The sequence below is a fragment of the Melanostigma gelatinosum genome (genome assembly GCF_949748355.1).
Source record: "Melanostigma gelatinosum genome assembly, chromosome: 6".
Lineage (NCBI taxonomy): Eukaryota > Metazoa > Chordata > Actinopteri > Perciformes > Zoarcidae > Melanostigma > Melanostigma gelatinosum.
This window is the reverse complement of record NC_136639.1, coordinates 19,607,491-19,627,926: the sequence shown is the minus strand read 5'-3', so window position 1 is coordinate 19,627,926 and position 20,436 is coordinate 19,607,491. Positions and strand designations below refer to the sequence as shown.

Here is a 20,436-nt window from a genome sequence, read left to right as displayed (position 1 = left end):
TGACGTCTTATGTCGTATCAATGCTGCTATTGTGGGATGACAGTTATGCCTCACACATTGCAAAATATCATATTTGCCCGGACCAATCGGCACCGTCGTATCCTGTGCAGCAGCATCAATAAGGTTTGCCATGCTGGTCAAAGTAATATATTGTTTTAAGAGATGTTTCTGCAGTCGATTAACAACAGCCTGTATATCTGTTCATCTCATCCAGGCTTACTGACATATTCGTGGCAAACTGTGAGATGTCATCTGTCTTGCACAACACCAGACATATTTGAATTGCTGAATAAGTTGAGATAGCTGTTGGCAATTGAAAGGCCCTGAACCAGGGTGCAATACAATCAATCAAATGGCATCTATGTGGTTTTCACTGCATTGAAGAATTTTTTTTTGTAAATCAACAGCAAAATATCTTTCCAGAATTGGTGTCGTAGTTTATCTGGATACACCACAGGCCTCACTGTGAACAAAGATTTATTTTATTTAAATAAGGGGCTTCCTATTTTTACACCCGACAGTGTTTTGTTTCATTTTTATTGCTGTGAGCATCACAAATACAAATTCCGTTCACCTCCATCATAAAGTGGAGGCAGAAAACATATCTGGAAAACTAAAAGCAAAGCTATCTGCAGGGTAGTGATGGAAGGGGGTGAACTGAGCCTCCAACCAGACGTGCAGGGTTCATGATGTTGAGGCCGGTAGCTGAAGTGTCCTCAAGCAAGAGGCTGAACCTCTGCTACCTCTCTGCTGGCACTGACTCACTCGCTCACGGCCTTGATTTGGCAATTTAGAGGGAAACACAAACAAATAGAGTTGTATATCCACTGGGTATTGCCTCAAGCAATCATTCAGAATCCCGTTACAAAAGTTTGTGTTGGGTAAAGGTATTAGTAATACCTCACCAGAGCAGGAAATACACTGCACACCCTCACACGCTCAACTCACAAAATGTGTCGTGCTTCCCAGAAGCCCAAATGGGGAATCCCTGCAGTAAAGGCAGTGTGAGTCATCCTTGTTAGGAGCCACCAGACTGATCTTCTGTCAGCCACAGAGCAACAGAGCAGGATCCCCTTTCTCCCCTCTGCTGCTCTGTTCCACTGTGGCCAAGACTAATGCATCTTAATGGAAATCTAAATACAGCTCGAGGACCTTCAAATGACCCGGAGTGGGGAGACCTCCCAGCGGAAAACATGCTGGTGTTTCTTCTGCCGCTCGCGGAGCAAGGGATGGATGATACACGTGTCACTGCAGCACACATATCATTTGGAGAGGCCTATTAGGAGTGAACTTTGTAGCTCCACTCTGTTGAAAAGATGTACTTAGTTGCATTTGTATTTCCTTACAAAATAACCCCGTTTATTGATGTAAATGTCATGTTTTTTATGATGAATTAAAACCAGAAAAAAACACAATTCCTCAAGCTGAAATGGTCGATGTTGTGCTCCGTGCAGATTCCGAGCTCGCGTTGATGTACAATGACTCGTCAGTGTTGGAGAACCACCATCTAGCAGTTGGTTTCAAGCTTCTGCAAGAGGAGAACTGTGACATCTTCCAAAATTTGGCCAAAAAACAAAGACAATCACTGCGAAAGATGGTGATTGACATTGTAAGTGAAAGGAAATATTAGGTGGAATGCATTACGTGCACTACATTATACAATCCCTTCATTTCTGTATTGAATGCTAACGGTTGGTTGTGGCTATTCCCAGGTGCTAGCAACCGACATGTCCAAGCACATGAATCTACTGGCTGATCTGAAGACTATGGTGGAAACCAAGAAGGTGACCAGCTCGGGTGTCTTGCTGCTGGACAACTACTCTGACAGGATACAGGTCAGACGAACCAGTCACGGAAAGATCCTTATCACTTTGTTTTGCTGATTTTAATGTGCGGTCACAGAATAGCCCGGTCCCCTTGAAGCTTCTGCAACATTTAGGCTTCTGAAAACGTTTCACATCTGTAGAAAAAGACGTCATTAGTGCCTCCTTGTCACTCCAGAAAGTCCGGGTCGTGTGACACTGTAATATGGTAGCTTCCCCCGTTTTGGACTCACTGATTTTCTCCATTCTCTTAAAGTTCCATAGGAACAAATTAGTCACATTAAAGTTGAACTCACAACAGAAATTTCAGGATGATTTCAGCCTGAAACGGTTGTAATTGATGCTGGGACCGAGCCCTGAGGCTTGGCCCTACCCTAATTCATGGAACATGTGGCCAGCATGGGCACCTTTTTTGAATACCTTTCTGTTTTTTGTATTCAGGTTCTCCAGAACATGGTGCACTGTGCAGATCTGAGCAACCCCACTAAGCCTCTCCAGCTGTATCGGCAGTGGACGGACCGCATCATGGAGGAGTTCTTCAGCCAGGGGGACCGAGAGAGGGAGAGGGGCATGGAGATCAGCCCTATGTGTGACAAACACAACGCCTCGGTAGAAAAGAGCCAGGTAACACACACACACACACACACACACACACATGCATACACATCAATAGTGTGCACAGACACAGACTAAATGACCTATTATTCCCGAATGTATCCTGTAGGTTGGCTTCATAGACTATATCGTTCACCCTTTGTGGGAGACCTGGGCTGACCTTGTCCACCCAGATGCCCAGGACATCCTCGACACGTTGGAAGACAACAGGGAGTGGTACCAAAGCACCATCCCCCAAAGCCCCTCTCCTCACTTGGCCGACCCCGAGGACGGCTCTCGGCCCCCAGGGGACAAGTTCCAATTTGAGCTCACCCTGGAGGAGGACGGGGAGTCGGACACGGAGAAAGACAGCGGCAGCCAGCCGGAGGAGGAGGAAGAGGAGGAGGAGGAGGAGGAGGAGGATGACGACGATGAAGAGGAGGAAGACGAAGACGAGGAGAATAGCTGTACTGACTCTAAAACGCTCTGTACGCAGGACTCTGAATCAACAGAGATTCCTTTGGACGAACAGGTGGGGGATGATGAAGAGGAGGAGGAGGAGGTAACGGAAGAGGGGCAGACATCCTGTTCACAACCATGTGTTGTGGAGGAAGAGGTAGCAGAGCAGGAGGAGGGCGAGGAGAAAGAGGAAGCCCCCCACACATAGCAGTTCATGGACAGCAACTGATTAACTGTTCTTCTTAGTAATGACAGATGATTATTTATAGAATATTTTTTGGGTTTTGTGGAGTGTCTGTGTTTTTTATACATCTCTGTATGCGTGCTGCTCTCCACCTTGGCCACTCCTCCCGGCAGCTTTGTTCAGACACGCCCACCGGTACTTCTTCAAGTTTTTTTGCACTCAGGAAAACTCCTCTCCATTCCCGTCTGTACTGAAGTGGTGTGCCCTTATTTCCCTTTTTACGCCTCCTTTTCACAAGCTTAAGCTCAGTATACGGACGAGCAGTTCAGTCTGCTCGGTGCTGTCCACATGTGATATCACATTTTCCTTCCCTCTCCGCTTCGTCTCAGCCTCGCCTGAAAGTTTAGCAGTGTTTCTGTGTTTTATCAAGTGCCCATACTCTACAGAGACGCTTATCGGCGTGTTCGAGGAGCATCTCCACCTCGGTTAGGTCCTTTCCTCCCCTCTTGCGGATTCGGAGGCATTTTATGCTGCCGTTCCGCTGAAAACCCGACGGACGCTGCAGCGATGAAAGCAGCACACTGGGGAGCTTTACGAGACACATAAAAGTCTTCCTTGAAAACATGACTGATACAAAGCTCAAAGCGACACAGCACTGGCGCTGTCCTAGACCTCTTTCATTTTTGTATCGTACTGTATGTAAGATTCAGATATTTTCTAGAATTTACTTTTGCAATCTGAGGCTTTTCCTTTTTGTGTTGGCAAAGAAGATGAGAGAACTTTTGGAGACCAGCGTGGAGAAGTGTGTCACAGGTATTCAGTGTTTTGAAGGGATATCATCACGGCTGGATTACATTAGGAGTGTTCTGAGGTGTTTGCACTTGCTCCAATAGCATTTATACTACTATTCCCGTGCTACTATTACACACATTTGGTTCGTCCTGTGAGTTGAAATTTGGAATTCATTCATAATAACAATTCTTTGGGTAAGAGTTTTCACTGAGAAGGGTGCAGGAGCCTGATGCTTTACTCTCATTGAAGCGGTTTATGATGTTGATGAAGCCTTCACACTTTGTTGCTGTTGCCTGCAGTTCTATTGAACACATCCTGAGACAATGCAATGCTTTGTAGTTGATACAAACAGCACCTTCTTTTTAGAAGCTTGATTCGTGTTCAGAATATTCAGAAATATTGATGGTGTTAAAAAGCACTGGTGTGATTTTTATACCAACGTTCTGAGAGATTTCTTTTATTTTTGGTGCCCATTTCGTTTGATGTGCACATCACCAACAGCTGCATACCTGCTTGTTTCCAGCCACTTCATTTTCTGCTGAGCGGTGTCATTTCATTTGTCATCAAAATAATGCTTCATTTTGCCATCACAACATTCAACCCAGTTGCTGACAATCAGCTCCGTTGTGTAGTCATCAGATGAGACGCTCCTCTAATGCACTGATATATATACATTCATATATCACTGCTTCAATATGTTTGATATGTTTAAACTCGCCAAAACACTCACTCATGAATACTTAGTGAGCTGTCTCATACCTCAGCCAAGACACTTTTCCTTTTTCATCTTTTTTTTCACTTTACACCTGATGCTATTATTTATTGGGATATTTTTCGATTTGTTGAGTCGTTTTTTTGCAATATAAAGGTGGTACAGTAAATATTTAACTGTAGCATAGACCACAGTACAGGCTTGGCAGTTACAATACCCAAATATACTTTTTTTTTTCTCTGTGTACATAAAATATAGAAAAATTAACAAATGTATAAAAAAAACAAAAAACACTTGAAATACTGCACATCGCTTTTTTTTAAGAGCTTGTTTTGATTATGTGTAATTTCCAAACTTTTTTTTTTCATTTTGTGCCAAGATTTCTCTCTTTTTTTCCAGCCTCACCCAATGCCCTTACCTGTAATAAAATGTTCTGGTTTTATCGCTGTTTACAAACATATATTTATTGTGCTGTATATAATATATAATTATTAATGTTATTACTATCATAATGCCGTTTGTTGTAAATGGTTGATTCTTATCATCCCTTTTGGTGATGGTGTGGCTGTATTACGTACCTCTTGTTGAGAGAATGTTTATTACACACAAGCTTCAGTGTAAAAATGATCCATCGACATGTTGCTTGTCTGAGAAGTAGCTCAGTGAATAGAGGGGGAAAGCCAAATTGTTTTTTTAAAAGAAACTGTTCCTTGGCCCATGGGCTGTGCCTTAAATTCAACGCATGTCATTTACTTCAGCCTTTTATTTTCTAGTTCTCTTTTGCTGCATTGGTAGTGAATCTCGTGGCTTGGGTTGGCCTGATCTCATGTTGCCTTTTTACTATCACAGCCAAACACAAATTGCTCTATCAAAAAAAAAAAGTGGCTCTGTGTAGAAAATACGTCGTCAGTGCAGAAGCTTGCAGGGATTCAGGTCAACCACAAGCCACAGATGAACTACACGAGTGACGTGTGGCCTATAGCCGGATGTCCAAGAGTCGTATTTGCTGTAGACCCGGTCTGAACAACTCGCACCTTCCTTGCGCCCTGCCACCACTACACTCACAGATGTGACTCAACCCCATCGGATGTAAGCAACACGGGAGCGACTTTTGCGTCTGCGCAAAGTTACTGCAGTGTCGTCTGCATCCACGTGGGGCGTATCACAGCTACAAACACTGAATGGGGCGCAGCGGGAAGTGTGTAGTTGCCGCTGGACCACAGCCTACGAAGCACAGAGGCTTTGAGACACATCTGCATGTTCAGCCACTGCTGCATTAATTATGGCTGAAACACTGACAGTGTGTTGCTTATCTATGCTTGGCCAACACTTCCACTCACATTACTTGCAATGTCCAAAACCACTGACATCTTTCTGCCTGGACGGGAGAAGGGTTTAGTACATGTAGTAAAGGTCGGGGGGGGGGGGGGGGCATCATTGTCCAGAAACAGGGACTCTTATTTTGACACACATACTGTAGATTCTAAACAGCCCTGGACCAATGGAAACAGTGGGTTCTTTTCTCATTATGTGTTCTATTTTTTATGGTATGAAAGGTAAACACAAACTGTAACTTAAAAAAAGGTCTTCAGGACAATTATTTTTTTGGGTTATGTCTTTAGAATGCCAACTTGTCTGTAAGTTTCACAGGACAAGTCAAATGTTATTTTAATGGGTTCTTGTTAATTGCAGTCTATTGGATAGCACTGTAGATCATACGACTTTATGTAAAAAAACAAATAAAAAGAATGAAAAAAAGTTTTTATATGCAATGGATTAAATAAAAGCATGGGTTGATTCTGCCTACTCGCTGGTTTCTTGTCGTTGTTTCAGTAAAACACAAGTGTGGGATGAAGCATACACGTTTCACTGAGAAAAATATACTTTCAAAAAGCATTAATCCACTTTCTATAATCTGACAGATTCATATTAAAACACTTTTTGTAAGATATCAAATGGTGATGATTATCTGGTTGATAACATCAGTCTTTAAGCCACCGTGACTGAAGGACATGCGCGTTAACTTCAGCTCCATCCTTCAGTCTGACTGAGGAGAGTATCTGCTGTTCATCTCAGTGAGCGGTCATCACGGCAGCCCCGATGAGGAAGAAAAGGCATCTATTGGCATTTATTGTCACAACACCTTGTATTCGTTTATTAAGAGCTACCACTAGAGGGACTGTTACATTTCAGCCTAGTTCTTTGTATGCTTTTGTATTCTGTCTGTCACGGAGTGCAAGGATTTGATTGACTACAACTCATCTTTTATCTCTAACCGGCACATTACTAGTGGCCTCCTCTCAGGATCTACGAGTTTAAAGTAACAGTAAACTCAATCTGGTACAATATACTGCATTGTTTGTTGAAGCTGTTGTACACGTGTACTAGAGTTGTTTTAACGGGCACGAGCTGTGGATATCCTAGAAAGTGCAATGCAGACATAGAGGACTTTGTTATATGCGATACTGTGATAGCAGGCTACCAGTTATGAAGTGATCAATAAATCCCACTTTGACCTGTTTGCTTCACAACAGTATAGCTTTATATACACATTGGTATATAAAGCTGGTACATTTGTCTGTATTCTGATATTTTACAGTATCAAAAGTTCATGCAGCAGAACAGCCCTTCACAGTTGTATATATTACTGTGTCATTATTATTGTTAATGCATTACTGTTTCAGCAGTATTTTCTTATTGTAGCTCAATGAGCTGAAGCTACTATTACTGGATTAGTTTAGTCATTTTATAGGATGATCACACATTTTGTATGTAAAATCAAAATCTCCAAAGAACTAACTTTCAGGCAAAGGTAAAAAAAATACAATATTCATCTCGGAATTTTCGGGGAGTGGAAGTAGAAACGTAGCTTTTGAAATACCCACGTACTTCTTAATTAGTGTATTATTACCAGTGGTGTATAGTAACGAAGTAGAAATACTTCGTTACTGTACTTAAGTCATTTTTTTGGATATCTGTACTTTACTGTTTATATTTCTGTTGACTTTTACTTTTACGTCACTACATTTTGCAAAGAAAAGTGATACTTTGACTCCGATACATTTCAACTGAAACCTTCGTTACTCGCTACAAAATCAAATCTATCTTTAGAAACAAAATGAATCATGAGAGCAGCGTCGGGGACTGTGGTGGAACACAGACTGCAAGCCAGCAGGTTTGGTGAACCAGTGGTGCTAGCAGCAAGTTAAATCATTGGTTCATCACGTTAATGCGCAAACAAGTGCTCTCAAAGCCGCGGTGTTGTGATGTCCAGTGATGTCCAGGATGCTACATGCTAAAGCTAGCGGGCGACTACATGAGTAGCATTCCACACAGGACGGGTGGGATGAGGAGAGGTGGATGGGTCAAACAAACACTGGTGTTTCCTCCAGGAGGCCGCAGTTTGTGCCGTGTGTGAACCGAGAAGCCAATGTTGATTTATTTGTGACGTGACTTCCGTACTTAAGCAACGCCACTTCCGTAGATATTTTAACGCAAACCACGATCTTTTCCTAAACCTAACTAAGTAGTTTCATCGCCTAAACCTCAGTTGTTTCCTGTGAAGATGGAAGTTTATTTTGAAAATACAGTATGCATGTAACAAGCGAAAACAGACTCATGTTGCTGGACTTTTGCAGGAAAAACGCACGAAAAATGAGGAGTAACGTTTCGTAAGATATCAATAAAACGGGGATAAATTGATATCATTGTATAAAGAACGACATGAGAAGATCAATCTCATGTCTGTAAGTTAAATCAGCTATAATCACTCTTTTAAAGTGATTAGTGACTCGTCTAAAACATTTAAAAAAGGAATAACTTCAATCGAATCATTCTATTAGAATGTAACTTCTTCACATTCTAATTGAATGTAAAGAAGTTACATTGTAATACACTGTAACTTCTTTACATTCTAATATAATGTAAAGAAGTTGCATTCTAATACAATGTAACTTCTTTACATTCGAATAGAATTGTCATTTGAAGATGAACAGGACATTTTTCAGTTTCAAGTAATGACTGGGTAGTTACTTTCGGTGCTGCTTTAGTATTGATCATGTTTTGATATTTGAGTCATGTTGTGGATGATCAGATGGAGTTATGATGGGAGCAGTCGTCCAATTGCAGATTCAGCTTGAGCAAAACCTTTGCCTATTGTGCACATCAGGCCCATAGGAGTTTACAAGGCAGGTGTCCTTTCTCTAAACACTGACCTGATGCATCAAGTGGATATTTTTTGCTGAACACAATATTATGCATTTGCCCTCTACATCCTCTAGTCGGAATGAGCATACTTATAAACACACTGTTTATAACTCCTTCATAGTGTCATAGTGGTGTCATAGTGTCATATTGCTTTTCTGAGAATTATGATGATAAGTTCATAGTAGATGCAAAAGTATACTTATGTACAATATATTATGTTGAACATTGTTGCTCCTGGATGGATCACAGCCAACCCAATTATGTCCAACACAGCTCCATGTCCTTGGTCATGGTGCCACAGCACTTAAAATAATAAACTTCATCATTCTCAAAATTCTGACCCTTTGCTTTTTTATTAACAGCATTTACTTGTACTTTTACTTTCAATACTTAAGTACATTTAATATCAGAAAATTACTTTTGATACTTAAGTACAATACATATCAGATACTTTAAGACTTTTACTCAAGTAGTATTCTAATAGGTGAATTTTACTTTTACTGGAGCCATTTTCCAGTAAGGTATCTTAACTGTTACTCAAGTATTTTGGGTACTTTATACACCACTGATTATTGCTGATACATAAACATGTAAGTGGCATTTTTATTAAGCTGTTGAGGTGAAATGTAACTATTTGTAACGATGTGCTATTAGATAGATGAATGTACATCTATTCATTGTGAGTCAAATCTTCAAAGTAAGTCAGTAGCTGTCAAATACATGCAGTGGAGCGCTTCAACACTAGGTGGTGTGCGTCGCCTAGAAATGAAACAAGAATTACAGCAGCAGAGCAGAGCGGACCTGCGGTTCAGAGGGCAATCCCTCCGCCATGCTTCTCTGTAGTCAGCAGAGAGAGATAGAGAGAGAGAACACAGAGACCCACTGATAGAATTTGATTTATTTCCTATAATCTCAAAAACATACTTCTTACTTTGCTTGCACTCTTGAGAAACAAATATATTCAGTAATATGTAAAGTCATACTGTTCTACAATGACATTTGACCAGAGTGACTGTCAGGCCACGGCCACATAGCTATTCCTCTATCAAATGAATCTGGACTGGAGATCAATACAATAATTTATTTCATGGCTACTAGCATACAAACATAATATCACACACATACACGGGTGCACACGCACAAAGAACGTGTACACACGTATGAGCAGGGTCTATCCCTTTTCTTGGATTTACAACAGTATGGCATGGCCTAAGTAACCCCCCTGACTATCGTTCACAATAACACTGCATTTTGACATGATAATACGAGATCAATCAACACCCAACAGTTAGCAGGAACAGCATATAGTACGTGAATACATTTGTACAAAAGGTATACACAAACAATACACTATATTACGTCATTTGTCTGTTCAACATGGCAGGTACACACACACACGCGCGCACGCACGCACACACACGCGCTTTTCTTCAGAGATTGTACATCAGTTTCACAGCCATTCTGACCAAACTGTCGCTCACATACTGCAGATAGAGTCATAGTACTCGAGGACAGGAGAAACTATGTACAGGGTTTCATTCATAAAATATTGCACTTATTGGCCCATTGCATCTCACAGCAAGTGCTATGACGATGCGTCTAAATCTGTAACACAGAGTGATATATATATATACACTATCTTATTTCTTATTATATAAATCTACATCGATAAGTCAGGACTGGCTTCATGCAATATTTTGTTTTTTTTAAATTCAACTATGCAACAAACGACTGACGATGCAAAAGGAATTGTATTGTTTTGGCACAAACGTTTTTGCAGAACTGAAAGGCTTTCTGGATTTTAAAAGGGGCTACAACTTGTATATTATATGGGCTTGAGTTATCATTAAGACCACTACTATCTATCATGTTCTTTCAGGAGGGAATTCTTTTATAGCACAAACGTGAAATTGTAGCATGCTGAATGAAACTTTTTTTTCTTTTTTATATGGCTGTTTATTCCATGCCAGAGCTGATCACTTGTTATATATCACACACTGTACTGTGCCTTGTCAGTGTGCGATTTGTCTTGAATGAAATGCTGGATCGTTGCTATCATGTGGAGTTGAGGATGTTTCGGTTCTATCTTGAGATAAAACAGCACATATGATTGACTTTTTGGCAGCATGCTCATCGCATTAAACTATAAAGGGTCATCTTAGAGGCTAAGCACATAGAAGTAGTTGCTTTTAAGAATTACAGATATACTTCAGAGAATCAGAGAAATCACACATCAACAGACAGCAAATGTAGAATAGTACTCACATCAACATTACACATACTGGATTCATTCCAAAAGTAAAGCAAGACAGAGGAACGTACGGAGGCCGTGTTGGAGATGCTAAAAGGCCACTCTTTTTTTTTTATCCAAGGTAGACGACCTTTTTTCGATGACAGAGTTTCACTCATTTGTCACATAATACTCACACTCGTGCAAACCCACACACACACTTACTGTACAGTCACACAACAGCCACACACTCACTACACGAAAGAAAGCCGCTACATCCTTTAGTGCACTAAATCATAGATTTGGCAGCTTTAGGAGACAAAATAATCCTATAAAAGGAAAATACATACTGTACAAAAAAATAAAAGTCAAAGCACTCACTTACTCTATCTCTCATTATATAATTATTCTCGGTCTTAAAGATTTTTAAAGGTCTTAAGGACTAACTGTACATCATGTCTATGGACTATTTCCAGCTTTATCGAACATACTTGGTTTATGACCATACTAACTAGCTGAGGAATGAGAATATGGTGTCTCTACGTTTTGGATATCCTGTAATGTCAAACAGCTTACAATAGCCATGTGTTTGTCTGGTTATTTGATATAAGGTGATAAAGTTGAGAGATAGTACGACGGCATTTTGTAATTCTACCACTAAACAGGGTTTGAACTGTAGTCCAGAGAAAGCAGCACTAGCAGGAGTGATAAGGGAGAATAAAACTCTGCACACTCTACCACCTTACAGGACCCCCCTTTTCGCTTCCTGACATCAGTCACTAACAGTTGCATCCAGGCTGCTGGAGGGGCGGAGCGCTGTCTGTGAGTTTGGCAGTGGGAGCTCCTGTGGTGACGGCCGGATCCGAGTCCAAGCTCTCGGACATCTTGTCGCAAATGAGGTCGACGAGACGTTCAAAGGTCTGCTTCACGTTGACGTTGTCCTTGGCGCTGGTCTCGAAGAATTCGAAACCTTGGAAAGAGGGAGAGTTAGCAACATGAGAACAGGAGGAGACAAGACAACCAGCGTATGACACATATTTACTGTTACATTTTTAGGACAAGCTTTGAGAGGTATTGCTGCTGATGAAAGCTGCTTCTATGTAGCAGTAGGATAATATCCGAAAAGGTAACAAAAGCACTGGCAAGTGAAAAAAGGCCAAAAAACATAAAGGCTTGAATGTTGCTCCAAGACTTACCCAGCTGTTCTGCCAGCAGTCTGCCGTTGTCCACTGAGACCACTCTCTCCTCTTCCATATCACACTTATTTCCAGCCAGCACCACCTGTGCATTATCCCACGAGTAGGTTTTTATCTGAGTTGACCTGCGCATAATCAGAAAAACATTTTTTTTTTTTGTCAAAGCATCCACAGTCAAATAAATGCTGATGCTGAATTTTACAACAACTTGTCAGGATTGTCTTTGTGCCACTTTTTACTGGACGGGATCCTGAAAGTTTGCAGAGCGAAGGACATGATGTCAAGTTTGTTTCCCCGTTTGGACCAGTCATGAGCAGCGATTACATCACCGTGCGTTTGGCATCATGAAACACTTGAGTCACTGTCAGCAGCCGTGCAAAAGTCGGTCAATTACCGGTCTGTGCTGAACACATGTAAGCACTATTACTCAGACGTAGGTTATCGCTTGGTATTTTCTAGCTATCTGGCATTGACATGTGTGATACTTTGCATCCTTTCCTTTGGATTTGTTCTTCGGCTCCTGCTAACTTCTGATTGGTAAGCTATTAATCGTACGTGCCACACACAGCCTGCTGGATATTAAAGCTACACGGGGAAAAGTTATAGTCTCTGACATGGCATATGGGGAAAACTGGTTTGTTACTAAATAATGGCTAACTATACCGAAGATGCACACAGCTTGCAAATGGGAATTTGAGCTCTGTGTCTTTCGCCTTAAAGCAAGGAAAATGATTTTCATCAAAGATTGTGATGTTCCGGCGCGATAACAATGACAATTTCAGAAAATTGACTGTGAATCAGAGAGGTGCTTGTTCTCAAAGCACTTTGAGGAGGCATTTCGGGAACAAATATCTCCTGTGGTGTTGCAGTCTGACTAAAAGTAGGGCAGCTAACACACAGGCTGAAATCACTCGAGAAAGAGCCAGTAAGAAGACTGGAGAGAGAGAGAGAGAGAGAGAGAGAGAGAGAGAGAGAGAGAGAGAGAGAGAGCAGCATGATGTTGGCACTCCTCCTCTCTCTCTGTCTGGTTCGGACTTGTTAGCGGTTCAGATGTGGGTCATTTTGAAGCCAACTGCTGATAATATTCACTGACAGAATAAACATTTGTGTTTGCATCCAGTTAAACAGCGCTGCGTGTGCAGGCTATAAAAGGTCTGTACGTTTACCGGTGCATTTTCAACAACGTAGCCTCTGGAGAACAGAGAAAGGATAATTGGAAGGTACACGCACATCCTTTGAGATGGTTGCTGTAATAAATTGGTTTGTGTAATTAATTTGCATGATTTCTTTCAAGTCCATTTGATGTCAGCATTACAATATTTCCCTGTTTTGTCTCTGTCACGGGCAGGAAATGAGCACGTCACGAGCTTAATTCAGCCACCGTTGGGGAAGGAGCTGTTGCCATGGCAGCCTCTTTTTTTTTCCTACAACATTGTCACAAGGAACAAGGGAAAGACAATGTGGGATTAAGCCTGTGGCAAAAGCAAGAAAAAAAAGGGGGGGGGGATTCTGGTTGTATGAAGGGTAAAAGAACGAGCCTCTTCCTGTGTGTACAGTGGAGTGATTTGTGCACAGTCGGGTACGTCAGCTCACAGGTAAAACTCTCCACTGACACACTTGGCTCCATTCATTACCATACCCATCACAGCCAGTGCTCAGACTGCAGTATTCCATCAAAGTGTCAGACGGGCCTTAACAGAACAACAGGTGTGTCCGGCTCTGACCTCACAAGAAAGCCTTGTTTTTTCTTAATGACTGGAAATCTATTTCAACACCAGTCATGCTGATAATAGTGCAGCATCTCAGTTGAACACCATGGCTTTAATATGTGCGCACTTTAAATGCAGCTGCTTTAGCCATGACAAGTGCTTCCTAAAGCAGCTGTCAAGTGCTGCTCGCTAAGTGACGAGGGCCAAGCAGACACTGACCTTAATAGTGATTGTCATAGTCCTACAATGGGTGCAAGCCACGCGGCATGCAGGCCAAGGGTCAACTGCAAAAATACCCCAATCTATATCACGTCTGTGTGAGTTATATCATCTTATCCTTGCAGCTGAAACGCTAACATCATGAGAATATCACTATGATGATTCACAATTTTTTCTTAAAAGAACAACAACAACAAAATCATTCTGTACTCGCGAGATGTCTTTGGGCTGGCAGACAGAGATAACCGCAGACCAGCAGGGTGTAAATAAGATGAAAACACCTCTGGAGTGTCGCGTTATAAGGAGGAACATCGTCAGAATGTAAATCAAACACACATTTATATCTGATTGGCAGAGCTGAAATTCCTCGGCGTGTGCTGCACTGTTTGTGCCGATGACAACGCGTTTGTTTCTAGAGCAAGAATCCCAACCCAGAAACCTGGTTTCTGCAGCCATTCCGAACGTCGCCTTGCAAGTCCTGTTTTAGACACCAATGCATCATCCACAAGTCAAGTGACATTTGGGCTCGGCTCAGAGCTGCTCCTCTGCCTGCAGACGCTTCTATGACTCATGAATGGGCGAGAGCCATGACCATGACAAGTTTCCCCTCGATCTCCAAGCTCTGACCACGATGCACACATGCAACACCACACAACAACACTGTCAAACATGAGAGCGAGACAATACTCTAGGGATAGAAACATGTACAATATTGAGTGTGCAGGACGGATTGCATGATGGCGACAAACAGGAAGCCCTTTTTTTCTCCGTTGATCTGAGGCTCATAAATATTCAGTCCAACACACAGGAAGAGATCGGACGAGAGACGACATCTGCATTAAAGAATTGTCCAAAACGACCCAACATTGACTCCAAAAGAGCTCGGGGCGACTCACCAGTCCTGCACAGCGCCGAAGGACTCCTCGTTGGTGATGTCGTACATTAGGATGAAGCCCATGGCCCCGCGGTAGTAGGCGGTGGTGATGGTCCTGTAGCGCTCCTGGCCGGCTGTGTCCTACACACAGAAAGCATGATTGAGCATTGACATTAGCCAACTTTGGACACGATGCTGCACAGCACAAATGCGAGTCTATAATGGTAAATGTGAAGTCATGTGCATTATTGTTCCTGCAGCTAAGTATGCATACTAAATGATTCTTCAGCTACAATCTGAGCACAGATGACAGAGGATCTACTCTTCTATTTTCTACGTTTACGTATGGCGATGTTTGTTGTGTTTGTGGTGTGGACATAATCATTGGGCTAACTGCCTCACTGGCTTTGCATTGACAAGATGCCAAAAACAGCAAAGTCCATTTAGGCTGATGTGATTGATTCCTTCCTCTCCTCAGCTGTGTTACACACTCGGTGGTGCAGTATTCAGAGCTCAGCTCATGGCATGCATTTCTGAGAAAAAAGGGCTAAAAATAGCAATAAAAATGATTTCAACATTGGGAAAGTGCTTGCTGTTCATGATAAGACTGAACAAAATTGCTCCGAGGCAAAGCAGGCGAGTGATTACACGGCATTCGAGGAGCAGCACGTTGTACACAGATTGCCCTGGAAACATGTGGCCACTGCAGCCTTTGCAACGAGATGTCAATGGCTCCCAATGCAGACAGATGAAGCTCTTCTGTGTGTCCATGAGGAGAGAGTGTGAGCTCAGGAATATTTTTTGTTTGTTCACAGAAGTGTCGATTTGTTGTTTTTACGGTACATTATATGATACTCAAGCCCAATGATGTCCCTCCTGTTTCTACTGTATGTTTACTGTGCTGTGGTTCCACCCACAACAAAGTCTGTGAATCATGATGGAGCACTTCTGGCTGCTCCACTTGGCTCTTTGTTAAAACAGAAGCTCGACAGGCAGCACTGGATCATATTTGCCACAGTGGTGTTGCTTTCTGTCAGCCTGCACATGGCTGCAACAGTGTGCCTGTTATAGCCAGAGGGCAGTGCTGACCTTCACTCCACAGAGACAGAGCTCACAGCAGGCCCAGCTTCCACACGGCACAGCTAGGACCTATTGTGGGTTTACAATAACACCCAAAAACATGCATGTGGATGTGTGCAGCTTTAATGTCAGGAGCTAGTGTGTTAAAATAGCATAAAAAGAAAGACAAATATGTTTTCGGGGATTTCTACTGTCATTGTGCGAGTACCAATTCCTGAAACAGTACAAGTCATCTGAATGTTTTTACTTCAGTCTTTCTTTCTGAGCTCTGAGGCTCGGACATTTCAGTAGCGTATTGATTATTTTCCGAGTGCTTGGCAATGACCTTTGCATTTCCAGGCTATTTCAGTGAGCCGCTTTGCTTGTTCTCACTTAAAAAGACAGAGCACGACAGGGAAAGAAAATAATAAATGCTGAGTCCCGTGAATTGGAGCTCCTTGAAAAGCTTTGCTTCTGGTCTGCGGCTCACCATAAATCAATCCAAGAAGCTGACTGCTTCAAGTGGAGAGGCAGTGAGCGGCGGCTGACACGCGCCTGAACTCGTCTTGATTCACTAAAGTGAGTTTTAAGTGTTTTATGAGGTCCATCTTGGCAACGCTCGCCGATGTGCTTCATTCACTTCAGCCTAATAAAACAGCTGGGATGACTCGGATGCATTTTGGTACTTTTATCTCTCAGCAGATGCATGGTGCGACTGCCACATCAGACAATAGCTATCACCTTAAATGGCTACTTACTGTAAGTCATCTCTCTTTGAGCCCAACTTAAAAATCAGACCAATTAATTTAGATGCAAGGGCAATATTGTCTTTCATCTCTAAATATGCTTGTCTTTGCTAATCATGAAAACACATCATCCCGATTTGCCAATTAATTTTCTAGTCATTTGACTGTTCAAATCTATAGTTTTTACATCCTGCTGGAGAGCTTCTTCTTTGTCTGTCTGTGTGTTTAGCAAACACCAAATGCCGGGAGGTGGCTAATTGCTGCAAAAGACAGCAGTTATGACAAGAGAGACTCAACCCTCTGAAGGAACGTTGCCATTTGGTGAAGCACACAGAAGAAAATGGTAAAAAAAAGAAAAAAGAAATAGAGAGAAAGAGAGGAACTTTTATCTCTCTCAGTGGAGTTACAAGATAATCTGCTTCAACAGCTCAGATGAACTACTCATTAAACAGCCTCAGACATTCTTCAGTTTCACACACATTCTGAGGAAGGTGTTGCTTCTGTGTTCTTCCCCGCCGTATGCCAAACAAACACTTACTAGTCTCTTGTCAGTAATGTTGAGACTTCCATCTGTCGCCATACTTACATCGTGGAGTGTTGAACATAAAACACAGTGTAGCATCTCCTGAAGCTTCCTTCAATTAATTAAAAAACACAGCTGATGTGCCACATGTTTCTAACGATTAAAGAGCGGGTTGAGTTTTACAGTTGTGAATTGAGACGCTGAAATTCAAACACTAGTATTATAAAAATGGCGTATTTAGGAGGGTGAAAAACCTCACTTTATGAGTGAAATGGTCCTATTTTGTGTATATTGATCTTTTAAAAGATTGCTTGAGATGACGTCAAAGTCCTTTATTATCGTTTATCTCTACCTAGAAACCCGAGATGGTACAAGAAATAAGATTAGCTTCAAATGTACATTCTGTACTTTGACTGAAGTACATATAACATAATGCAAACATCAAGAGATGAAAAGGGAAGTGCGTCCAAGCATATCAAGCAAGCATGATCTGTCCAAAAAACGTGACTAAATTGAATTAATGCATAGGTGATCCCGTAGGACCAAGCAGGCATCAAGTCACAACCTGTCACAGACCTTGAAACATATTGATCTATGTAGAAAGATACGGGCAGGGGTCAGGAGACGGTGGGCTCTGGGCACAGTCTACATGAACACAAGGACGGAGAGGAATGAGGGGGCAGGGCGGCTCCGGGGAGCCCCTGCCCCCCTTAGATAGTCCCCCAGGAGACCTTGGAGGACAACAGTCAACAGATTTCTTCCACACACCTACTGTAACATGCAAATGCTCTGGATTTAACTGAATTAAATTGAAATGTGTGCATGGTTGACATGACAACCATGAAACCATGAAACCAAGACATGAAAGGAAAAACACTGTTACAGCTTGTTGTATGCTGCTGGTTTGTGGTCTAGAAATGCATATTTCTGCCTTCTATAAATTACCATCATTAGATTATAATCATATTCTATTTGCCTTTAAATAGACAGATTAGACAGAAAGCAGGTCCTTCAAGTGTAAACAGCAAATAAGTAGGTCACCATCCTGTGTTGACCAGCCAAGGAGTGCAAGATAAGCAAATACAGGATATCTTTGACGGCCATATTCAAATTGTTTCATCTGGTTTGGTCCGGAACCAAACATTTGGTAAATGTTCAATGCTAATATCTTAATATGTCATACCCAGATCTGCAGTTTGATCCTCTTGTCATTCTTGTAGACCGTCTTTACTTTGAAGTCAATGCCCACTGTGCTGACGAAGGCCGAAGTGAAGGCGTCGTCAGCGTAGCGGAACAGGAAAGACGTTTTGCCCACGCTGCTGTTGCCGATGATCAGCAGCTTGAACATATAGTCAAAGTTTTGGTCCCCTCCCTCTCCCTTCCCTTTGGCATCCTGAGTGGCAGCCATCTGCAAAAAACAAACAAACAAACATGAGAGACGCTGAGAAGAATAAATTAAGAGCTTCACCTTGAGTTACTGTGAAGCTTTTCAGAGCTGTGACGCACAGCGGATGTGAACCCAACTAATAAGAAACTCATGATTTGTTTTCAAGATGACTCTAGATGCTGCACACAGTAGTGTAGTACACACTTGCTCTTCAGGCCACAGATCAGAGGTGACAGAAGGCTGTGTCAGGCAAACCAGCATGACCAACGCAGCAAGCTGTTGTATTGATGAGTATTAGATAACCAGGATTTAAAGAGCTGACTTTGTATTCTGTAATGCCAAAATGATTCAGTCAAGGGATTATTATAATGATGTTATTACCGTTACCACTTAAAGATCTCATGAATACAAATCACATGCAGCATTTTTTAATTACTTGGCAAAATACACCTATAATGTATTGGAGCAAAACAAGTCAAACAAGAATTTTACATCCCAGTTAAAATGTGAGTGTGATGTTTTGATTTGACTTAAGAGCTTTCCTACGAGTAATACACTCAAATTTCACCAGCCAGTGAATCTTCTTCCATATTAAAACTGTTGTGACCTACTGTTGTACAATAAACAAGTATTTTCCACCTTAACAACGCATCTACACCGAGTATTTCCGCTGCAAGCTGTTAGCAGTCAGCGACCAGAGAGGACACGAGTACTACGAGCAGGATGTCAAGAGCACAGTCATCATTGCTCCAAGGTGAAGGTTTTGACAAAGCCACAGCGCTCATATGCCAAATGAGATCTCCTGTAGCCCATCTGCTTATAAAAGATGCCGGACCTCCATCCTGCACATCCTGCGCCCGCGGTTTCTGGTCGCTTCCGCGTATGAAAAAAACCACCAACAAAAAAAAAGAAACCTAACACCGAGGCAGTATTTGCAAGGACACCGCTTTGAAATAATCAGTGCAATGCTGCACACACCACGATAGAAGCAGCCATCTGATATGTAATTACACGATGCAGTTAAAGCAGGGAGCTGCATGCCAGCTAATGCTAGACGAGCTATTCTGGGCACGAGGTCATTTTATGAATTAATTAAATTATTCTCCATAACTATTCATAAATGAAACGCGTTAAAGACATTGTGTGGACAAACCTGTTTTGAAGGCCTCGGCTCTATCTGTATCTGCCCCTGTTTTGCAGAACACGGTTGTTTTTTGTATGCGAGTCTAACGCAGCCGTTGATTTTCTTCCCCCCGTGTCTCTCTTTCTCTCTGGAGCCAATTTCAGCACCTGGGAGCTGTCCCCTCCGCTTCGGATATTGTGGCACGCGCCCCTGAGCTGGCTCGCGTGAGATGAGCACGAGCAGAGGAAAGTGCGCGTCATGCGTGTCTGTGACGTCACCTGGCCGAAGAGGGATGGGGGGGTTGTAGTTTTTATTATCACGGCATCAGCGCAGAGTCCGAGAGGGGCGTCAAAAGTCGGGTTTCGACTGCATTACCCAGCATGCAGCGCGGCACAGCTGTCAGCAGCTGTGCGATTTACCGCGGAAGCGCAGGGAAAGCTCTGTAGTTCGTGCTGCAATAAGCATCAGACGTCGCCGACAGACGCGCCACACATTGCAAGAGAGAGACTACAATTAAACTGCAGTAAAACTGGAAACATTTGTTCTCACTGCTGTGAGACGGTTTCATCGTGTGATGCGCTCTCTCTCTCTCTCTCTCTC

At 42.3% G+C, this 20,436-nt stretch overlaps 2 protein-coding genes across 4 annotated transcripts in view; one reads left to right on the top strand and one right to left on the bottom strand.

The window, feature by feature from the left end:
* Positions 1 to 6,373, top strand: part of pde4d (phosphodiesterase 4D, cAMP-specific) — a gene marked incomplete at its 5' end in the record, with an annotated part of 140,568 nt that extends 134,195 nt beyond the window's left edge. For all 3 annotated transcript variants that reach the window (XM_079270548.1, XM_079270547.1, XM_079270549.1), the window contains 4 exons: positions 1,455 to 1,609; positions 1,713 to 1,835; positions 2,265 to 2,447; positions 2,548 to 6,373. In XM_079270548.1, coding sequence (XP_079126674.1) covers positions 1,455 to 1,609; positions 1,713 to 1,835; positions 2,265 to 2,447; positions 2,548 to 3,084 — 998 coding nt within the window. In that variant the 3' untranslated portion in view covers positions 3,085 to 6,373. The remainder of the gene's footprint in view (positions 1 to 1,454; positions 1,610 to 1,712; positions 1,836 to 2,264; positions 2,448 to 2,547) is intronic.
* Positions 6,374 to 9,672: 3,299 nt separating this feature from the next.
* Positions 9,673 to 19,984, bottom strand: rab3c (RAB3C, member RAS oncogene family). Its single transcript, XM_079270344.1, has 5 exons — positions 19,867 to 19,984; positions 18,510 to 18,734; positions 15,021 to 15,139; positions 12,197 to 12,321; positions 9,673 to 11,970 (listed from the first exon to the last, which is right to left on the bottom strand). Exons 2-5 carry the CDS (start codon positions 18,732 to 18,734, stop codon positions 11,780 to 11,782), a joined length of 660 nt encoding a protein of 219 aa, XP_079126470.1. The 5' UTR covers positions 19,867 to 19,984; the 3' UTR covers positions 9,673 to 11,779.
* Between the last annotated feature and the right edge of the window lie 452 nt (positions 19,985 to 20,436).

What these genes read in the sequence shown, in the direction of transcription:
- rab3c (XM_079270344.1), bottom strand. Translation starts at nt 18,734, where the DNA reads ATGGCTGCCACTCAGGATGCCAAAGGGAAGGGAGAGGGAGGGGACCAA. An exon ending in GGATCAAACTGCAGATCTGG is followed by an intron (nt 15,140 to 18,509) that starts GTATGACATATT and finishes TTCTGTGTGTAG; the next exon opens with GACACAGCCGGCCAGGAGCG. An exon ending in TTCGGCGCTGTGCAGGACTG is followed by an intron (nt 12,322 to 15,020) that starts GTGAGTCGCCCC and finishes GATTATGCGCAG; the next exon opens with GTCAACTCAGATAAAAACCT.